General features: G+C 45.3%; 1 protein-coding gene across 8 annotated transcripts in view; it reads left to right on the top strand.

Annotated features, from left to right (window-relative positions):
• FEZ1 (fasciculation and elongation protein zeta 1) overlaps positions 1 to 6,947 on the top strand; it is a 54,298-nt gene extending 47,351 nt beyond the window's left edge. For all 8 annotated transcript variants that reach the window (XM_074977095.1, XM_074977093.1, XM_074977092.1 and 5 more), the window contains 2 exons: positions 3,575 to 3,640; positions 4,841 to 6,947. In XM_074977095.1, coding sequence (XP_074833196.1) covers positions 3,575 to 3,640; positions 4,841 to 4,857 — 83 coding nt within the window. In that variant the 3' untranslated portion in view covers positions 4,858 to 6,947. The remainder of the gene's footprint in view (positions 1 to 3,574; positions 3,641 to 4,840) is intronic.
• Positions 6,948 to 9,389: the final 2,442 nt, after the last annotated feature.

Genomic DNA, 9,389 nt, shown 5'->3' on the forward strand with positions numbered 1-9,389 from the left:
ATGTATTGGATTAAATGAAGCAAACACTGTCTCTTCTGAAAGGAATGAAGCCCTCTGAATGGCTGTTTTGTACAAATTCTATCTAGGAGACAGTTTGTGAGCAGTGTCAAACACTGATTGTTTGTGATACAAAAAGCCTCCGGAAAGGTTACCAAGGATAAAATCCTTGCATAATTAACTGGTGTGTAAAATTGCATTAGCTGTGATGCACATATATGTTATACTTAAGAAATTATTTTTATTAAGATGATGAAATATCTCAGTGTTGTTTGAAGAACAACCAACCTTATATTCACAGTCCCCTGAATTAGGGGCTTTTCTAGTCTATTGACTGTGGATTCCAAGTTGTTCTGCCCAAATCATCATGGTTACTAAGCACCTTCCAGCAGCGCATTAAGCAACATGTGTGCTTCCTCCCCACAGAGGATACCAAGTGAATAGAAAAATTAACAAGAGTCACTGATGAAACTTGAATACACAAAGTGAAACTTACAGAAAACAAATGTGAATTTGACCACTCTGTAATGCAGTACATTTTATGTTGTCCTTTCATCAAGGGAATTTCATGGGCTTACAGATATTAATGGATGAAACCTCTGACTTGTGAAATATTATGATCCACACTTTACAGATGGTCACAGGGCCATGACGTGAATTGTCCAATGTCACACAGTTGGTCAATGTGAGATCCCAAATCTCCTGGCTCCTAGTTAAACTGCTGGACCACAGGGTATCCCATTTCATCCAAAAAAAAAAAAGCCACTGATTTGTGGTGTCCCAGATTTGGAGTTGCCCAAATTTAGACACCCAAAATCATACTGCTGCTTGTAAACAATGTGATCTCAACTATGGCAACCATTTTGTAGATTGCCCATATTTTATTCCTAGTACACTTAGCACACATGGTTTATTAGAACTATTGCAGAATATCGGTCAGTTTATTTTGAATAGGCAAATCTCATCGTATGGGGAATGGTGCTTATTTTGAACTAAGCCGTAGTGCATCCAATGATAGGCTCTATTGTGTGTAGATATCCTATTTCAGAATAAGATTTGCTTATTTTGGGGCTTTCCTGTAGTATAGCTGAGCTACCTGTTGACATGATGCCCTCCGTAACTTTCTGCGTGTGATCTGGTTTTAATCCACTGTTACAAACAGCATTGCCTTATGAAAGGTGTTCTTTCAATGAGGGGAAACCTAGTTAAGGTACCTGTTGACATAACACGCTTAGCTGGCGCACATACCCCGTAGTATGTGGGATTGGCATTTCCCTGACCTGCTGCCTCATAAAAGGTGTCCTGTCACCAGGAAAAAACTAGTTGTAGTACCTGTTGACATGGCACAGCCAGCTGGGCGCTCCCGGAGCACATTTGCAAAGCGTGCTTCAGCTTCTGACCACCACCACCTGTCTGGCTTTCCTTTGCTGGGGATTCCCTACTTTCCTTCTCTGTGAATAATCTTAAGTCTTTCCCTATTCACATGAATACAGATTCTTCCACTGTTTTGTGGGTTTTTTCCCCCTGGGGAAAACTAGTTGAGTAACCTGTTGACATGATTCAGTCATAGTTTTCTTTCCCCTGGGATTCCCTACTTCTCCTTCCTTCTTTCTGAAAAAATGGCCATTTGCTTTAATGGGAGGGGAATGAGGGCAATACAGTCTGGGAAGATGACAGTGGGGGCTCTTGGACTCATTTGGTTAAAAGGTCCGTAATGCAGATGACTGAAACATTTTCTCACACCAGAAGAGAGATTCCTGAAAATGGAGAATGAGGGTGATTGCAGTGCGGGAAGATGACATCACACAGCCACAGCCACTTGTGGGGCATCAGAAGGGGACATCAAGCAGAGAACTCCAGACAGTGCCCGCTGCTCCTGCAAGCTGTCCAGGGAGCCACTGGACACTGCCCAGAGGAACTCTGTGCTGATGTGTGACACTGGGAAGCAACGGAAGCTGGCTGCACAGTCGCAGAGCACTCCCTTGTCCAGCACCCTCCTCCTGGCACTATGAACAGCCACTTTGGCAAGGGCCAAGGAGAGGTTGCTGAGGAAGTCTCACTCGTGGGACCCCAGATGGGGTGTGCGAATAGGAACAGGTGAGGGGAGAAGTGCCTCCAGAACCCCCTACTGAAGTTCTGGCTGAACCGGAACAGGGGCTGCAGCCTGGTGAGCTCGAGGTAGGCTTGTGCGCCAGGTTTTCCCTTACACCACAGAAGGGGCAGGTATCCGGGACAGGTGTGAACTGCTCCAGGGACACACCCTTGTTCACAGCTCCATGCAGGCTTATGTCCTTCCTGACTGAATAAAAGACTGAATAGTGGAATAAGTGATTTGGCCCATTTTTTTTCTTAAGTTTGGAGCTGTCATAAGCCACAAAAAAGAAAAACAATCAGTAATTCACCCAACTCTAGACCATCTGTAATAGATAAGAGGCAGTGGCAGGAGGAGGGAGGGTGAGATAACAATATACAGGTTTATCGGAGTGTAAGCTTTGGTGAGCAAAGATGCAATTTGTCAGATGTCAGAGGACTTGTCATTTTTTTTGCGGATACAGACTAACCTGGCTTCCCCTCTGGTACACATCATAATACACAGGTTGTACCTCTCTTGTCCGCCACCTGAGTGAGAGTATTTGCCAAACCACGGGAGGTCAGTATTGACTAGCACATTATCAACACTTCCACTGCTTACTGGGCACTTAGAAGACATTTAGGGGTAAATTGCCGCTAAATAACAGCACAGACCACTGAGAGCCAGAACAGGTGGCTGTGAACAAACTTTATGGGACCACTGGAAAGTTGGCCACACGCATGACAAGTGGTCATCCCACTCACTAAAATCATGCAAAATGTTGCTGGACAAAAGAGTGCCAGGCTAGAGAGGTTCAGCCTGTACTGTAGTAGGCTGTATTAGTATAGATTTACTGGGTGCACAATGCATGTAGGAAGACATGGACAATGTCAGTCCCTTTTTTATGAATGGTGTGTTACAGCCAGAACCACAGCATGCATTGTCACATCTGCTGCAGCAGAGGACACATTCCCTGGTGGAGTGGAGTGGAGTGTGAAAGCTATTTAACAATGCTTAGCAACAATATGGAAACTGACGATGACTCTCATGTCCACTTCTAACTACGAGCTAGATGTTACTGGGTTAGCAGCCATGCTCTAGAATGACTTTTGAACTTTAGTGAAGAAAAAGGCAGGAACTTACTATTAAGTGTTCTCCTTAATGACTCAGCTGCTACAAAGCCCGGTGACCTTAACACGACAGTGGGATGTTGTTCTCAGTTAGATTACAGTCTCAGTTACACCCAGATCTCAATCTTTTCGTACTCATGTGTGTGTGCATGCTAATGGACAGCCCTCTTCTGCACTCACAAACCCACTAGCTATGACAAAGTCCCATTAACTGACCTATCAGTTCTCTTTGTGCTGTGGGAGATGTAGAATGTCCTTGATTTCACTGAACAGTTTCTAGGGCCTGGCTCAAAGCCAGGCACTGGTGTGTGTCTGAAGCCAGAAAATTCTTCTGCCTTTCAACGGTTATTCTCATGATTGTTTCCTCTTTTGCCAGTTCTTTTTGCAATGAAGGAGGATAATGAGAAGGTCCCTACATTGCTAACGGACTACATTTTAAAAGGTAAAACAAACAGCAATAAAAAACGCCCCACAACAGCAGAATAATTAACTACTGCAGCAATTAAGCAAGGGTTGTGGTGGAGTCTTCATCACTGGCATGGTTTAAATCAAGATGTGATGTTTGGGGGAGGTTCTGTGTCATATGCTATATAGGAGATGAGACTAAAGTACTGTCCAATCGGTTTCAAATTTAGGGGTAAAGCCTCAAAGTGGCCAGCTCTTCGGGGCAAAGTGTGTGTCTGCACAGGGTGCACTCCTGGAGGCGTGGGGAGGAGTCTCCACATGCCACCCTGGCCCCTAGCACAATCCTTGCAGCTCCCATTGGTCAGAAATTGTTTGTAGGCCCAGGCAGCTAACGGAGCCCTCCTCCCCCACATGCACGTGCTGTGCAGAGACACACACGCCAGCCCTAGCAGCTGGCCGCTTTGAGCAGCGTGGGGGGACATGGCAGTCATGAAATCTGCCCAAGGGTGTCTCTGGGCTGCTGGCTGGGAGCTGCCTAGAGTAAGTACCTGCTAGCTAGAGCCTGCACCTGGCATCCCACTCCCATCTCCCCAACTCCCTGCCCCAGGTCACAGCCCAACCCCCTGCACTCCATCCTGCACCCTTGCTCCAGGTCACAACCCAAGCCCCTCTCCATCCCCTCCTGTACCCCTGTCCCTCATCACAACTCCCTCCCAGAGCTGCACTCCTTCTTACATCCCTCCCCCCACGTCAGACTCCTCTCCTGCACTCAACCCCCATCCCCCAGTCCCCACACCTCCAGAGGTGTCCAAAGCATCTCCCAGGGGCAGGGACAATCACAAGGAAAATGAAGCTTACCTATGCAGCCTATATGCCTTATGACACAGTCTTTAATTGCACGATCACATGCACTTCTTTCCCCCATGGGACCTCTTCTACAGGCAATCTTAATTCTGGCATTGCCTGTCTTCTGCCTCACTGACTTTGCAGCCTCCACCTTCTTTTCAGGTGTTCTGTGCATGATGCACACACGTAGCATGTAAAACTAAATTGTATAAAGCCCAGAGTTGTTGTGTGGACTCACTGAATAGTTGCAGTGATAACCATCTGCAGTAGTGTTAGAAACAAGACCCTGGTGTGCCAGCGTTCTCGGTCGCTGCATGGCTAAGGGATGAAATATTTTCCGACGCATTACAGAGCAGCAAGGCTCTGAACTGTCTTGTTTTCTCTCTTCTAGTGCTCTGCCCTACCTAGTCTGCTTCTGGAGCCCCAGTGCAACAAGAGACAACGAGGCCAGAGTCATTCCATCCCAGGGACTGCATGATAACGAGTAAACTCCAAATCTTGTATTTAAAAATGTATAGCATTAACCTGGATTAAACATAAGCAAAAATTACTCCTTTGCTGTTGGCTTCTAGTCCTAGTAATCATTGAATGGAAAAGTGAAGGCAGCTGCAGTGTGTTCTCTCTTCGCTACCTGCCATACTGCAAGTCAGTCCTTCAGCCCCGCCCCCGCCCGCCACCATGCATTTCACCAAACACATCACACTAGGGACTAATTCTGAAGTACTGAAATAAACTTCCAGCTAATTAAAAGTTGTCACACTTCTCACACCAGCTTTGAATTCAGCCGCATAGCTGTGCCTCTTAACCCCTCAAGCAGACAAGTCTGACGCTGGGAAAGAAAATAACTGATGCTCTTTAGCCGAGCAGCTCTTTCGAGCCATGGGTTTGTTTTCCAAATGATTAAGCAGAAGACAGCATAGAAGAATTGGAAACTGTCCATGGAGCTAACATGCCAGTCCAAGCCCGTGTGTGAATCAGGAGTATTCACTACTCCATCCCCATAGAGCTATGCCAAATCCATCTCTGGCAGCAGTGGGGCCGACAGCTACCGTGGGCCCCGAGACAAAGTGGGAGGGGGGCCCAGCTCTGCACCCCCAGAAGGGCAGGGCCAATGGCAGCCAGCCCTGAGTGCCACTCAGGCTGCAGCATTGGGCCCTCTGCCCCTCACAGGTGTGCATGGAACCACAGAGCAGCACTGCCGCAGCAGTTCAAAGGGGCCTGGAGCTCAGGTTACTGCCACTGCCAAAGCAGCAGTGCCTGGAGCGCCAGGTCTGTTTGAAACGCCGGAGCCCTGTGTGACTGGCCTGACTGGTAACAGCTTTGTAACTTGTTACTGATTCTGACATGGCAGTGTCTTGATTAACACAACTGGATCAGGTCTGTTGCATCTGCTACACTGTTCCCTTGCCCCCAGGCAAAGTGAGTTTTCCACCATAAAAAAACCCTCCTTTTCTAGGGAAAAAACCTCATTGTGTCCACACTGCAAAGCTTGTTGTTCTGGAATAACAGGCCATTTAACTCAAAACAGTAATTCTACCAAAACGAACGACTTCCACCAATCTCCCCACTTTCAATTTCAAAATTGATTCAGTGTGTGCTAATTAGAGGTAATTATGACTTAATTGGCCTCCAGGGAGGCAGCCAATCGTTGCTCTTATTTCAAAATTGGGCTTTCTCGTGTGCACATCCAATTTCGAGGTGCTCTTGCAGTGTGAATGCACTTTTCAGAAATAACTTATTTCAATGTTGGAATGTTATTTCTGAAAACCCCTCTGCAGTGTAGACAAGGCCTCAGAGCATGTCAGTGTGTTCCATATGGAAAGCAAAACTTAGAGGCTGAAATCAATCCCTCAGTGAGTGACACTTAGGGTTGACGTAAGCAATGGTAAATAATCAGTCCCTCGCTGGACCGACTACCGTCACCCTGCATTGATCTGAGTGCAATGACTGCTTTAGGCCACACAGGGAGAGATGTTAATAAGTCACCATAGTGGGGCACAACTGTAAGTACACACAGGCACAACTAAGTGCTGGTCTACACTAGTCAGGTGAGTGAATTGTTCATACGCAATTCTAGCTATGGCAATTGCATAGCTAGAATTGACTTATCTGCAATCAGCTTACCCGGCCATCTTCAGAGTGAGGTCAACGGGAGAAACTCGACCTCCCTTACTCCTTACAGATGGGAGTTCCAGTTTAGATAGTTTGATTTCATGCATTTCTAGCAGGTGCATGTGAAATCAAACTCTGGAAGATCGACCTTGACGGGGTCAACTTCCATGTAATCTTAATGTACCCTAAATTGACGCCATCTGCATTATGTCACTCTAACTGTAGCGTAGACCAGGCCTTAGTGAATAGCAGAGCCAGAATAAAAGCCCAAGAGGCCCTACTGCCAGCATGATGATCCAGTTAGACCACATTGCCTTCCATATAGTAAACTCTTTCATATCCAGCATTCTATCATCTGGAACTCTCACTCATATCCAGCATTTTAACCATACATAAATTTTAGTTACATTGTCCATAAGTTTACAGTGTACAATACTACTGTTGTTGGTAAATAAAGCACTCTGTGTACATTTTTGTTTGTTTCATAATATCTAATCTTGTTTTTCTTCAGTGTTATGCATTACTAGGTATATACCTCTCTATTATCCAGAATATTTGAATATCCGGTAACTTCCTGGTCCTGGAACTGCCAGATATGAAAGAGTTTACTGTATGTGAATGTCAATAAAGACCAATGATTCTGAGCAATGCATTGAATTCATTAAGAACTGTCTAATGAAATCTGGTGTGAATGAAATTTGTCAACTGTATAATACATTTGGAGGAGTTGGGGGAAAGAATCAATAAGAACATCAGTAGAAACAGGAGCCCAAAACAAGCATGAGACTCAACTTGGAAAATACACCTAATATGGCTGGGCCCGCATACCTGGAAATGCACATGCTCAACAGGGAGGATGCGTGAGAAGGAGGAATGGTGCTAGAGTCTTGGAAGTGAGAGTGGACGATTTATCAGATGGGTATTTAAAGTGTTAAATAAATATAAAAAGGCCAGCAATTTGGGGCTATTTTTACAAGGCTTCCAGGAGCAGAAGTGGTAACAGTCAGTCTTGAAATGACTTGAAAGTAACCGCGTCTGGAATATGGTTTTCATTCTGGGCAACACATTGCAGAAAAATGTTCACAAAACAGAAGGATTTTGAGAACAACCACCCTGATCTAAGGGTGAGTTGTGTTGTTTTCTAAAGAAAAAGTAAAATAACTTATGTGTGGCTTGGCTCATCAGTGGGAGAGAAGGGAGAACTTTTGCTAAGAATATATGAACGTTAAGAGAAAACATGGAGAGGAATTCTCATAATGAACTTTCACAACTCTACAAACCAATCCATGAAAGAAATACACCAAATGCCAGTACATCACTGAGAAGAATAACAACATGGCAGCTCTGTTATTAGTTACATGCATGCCATCCCCGTGCACTTTCCTTCATCAGAAGGTTATAGGATTATTCACCAGATGTGCAAAAGCCAACTGAGATGCATCACAAGACACTAAACTGCACATAAAGAAACTGCTTTTCTCACACTTGACATTATTGATACTGGGGGTGGAATTGCAGAGGGTGGTGGTTAGAGATTATCTTCTGTGGTGGATGGAGGCACCCATCTGTTGCTCTGACATGATATCCTGAGAGCTATGCTGCCTCCCTGGGGCCCGTGTTCAAGATGTTATGGAGAGACTGTCAAGGATCATCCTGCCCTCCCACCACGACCCATGCTGCCCATCCATGTGGGCACTCATGATATTGCAACGTGTGACCACGAGCAGAGCAGAGTAATCTAGGGGTTTTGTAAGGTGAAGGGTGTTTGTGGTGCTGTTTTTGATCTTTCCAGTTTAGAGGCCCAGGCAGAGATGGATGCATTCTGCAGCGGTAGGTGACCAAAGCCCAGAGGTAAGTGAAAAACACACACCTGGGAGATGGGTTAGAAATGGGGGGAGGCACATGGACTGCAGTATCAGGGATAAAGGAGAAACAAGGAAAAACTGGGCAGGTAGGGGAGGTCAAAAATCATATCAGTATCAGGGAATAAGCAGGAAGACCGTGAAATGCTGGTAGGTGAACACAACTCTGATGTAGAGGGTCTCACAAAGACTTGGTGGGTTAATACAACTGACTAGAATATTGATATAGAAGTGTACATCTTGCTCAGGAAGGATAGGAAGGGACGAGGTGTTGCCTTAGGAATTAAAAATGTGTACACTTGGACTGACGTTGAGATGGAAGTAGGAGACACATTGAGGCTGTCTATACATGCCACCTTTTCCAGAAGTGGCATGGTAATGAGCCAAGTGGAAGATTCTAATGAGGCATGAATTTAAATTTCCTGTGCCTCATTAGCATATGGGCATGTGGTTTGGCATCTGGAAGAAGTTCTGGATGTTGCTGGATGAAAGCATCAGTTTCACAAGGGGTGGGATGGCTCAGTGGCTTGCCTGCTAAACCTGGAGTTGTGAGTTCAGTCTTTGTGGGGGGCCATATAGTGCTCTAGGGCAAATAGATTGAAAAAAAATTCTGTAAGGGAGGGTGACAGGCCCTGCTGGGAGGGTAGAGGACTGAACTCAATGTTTGAAGGTCTCTTCCAGCTCTAATGAGATAGGTATGTGTCCATATGCTTAACTGAGATAGAGAGGTTCGAGCTGTACCAAGATCTTACATTTTCCCCAGTGACAATCCTTCTCCAACATGGCCATGTTATTCATAGTAGAAACTTTAAATTAGCAAAAACATTAAACTTTTCTTTGCAGCAAAACAGAGCTGTAAACTGTTCCACTTTTAAGAGACTGAAAAGGTTGATCACTGAGAGGGCAGAACCAGTCCCCTCTAGTTTAGAGATTAATATGCAGGCAGATACAATAGCAATTAACTGC

The sequence above is a fragment of the Carettochelys insculpta genome, chromosome 25 (genome assembly GCF_033958435.1).
Source record: "Carettochelys insculpta isolate YL-2023 chromosome 25, ASM3395843v1, whole genome shotgun sequence".
NCBI lineage: Eukaryota > Metazoa > Chordata > Testudines > Carettochelyidae > Carettochelys > Carettochelys insculpta.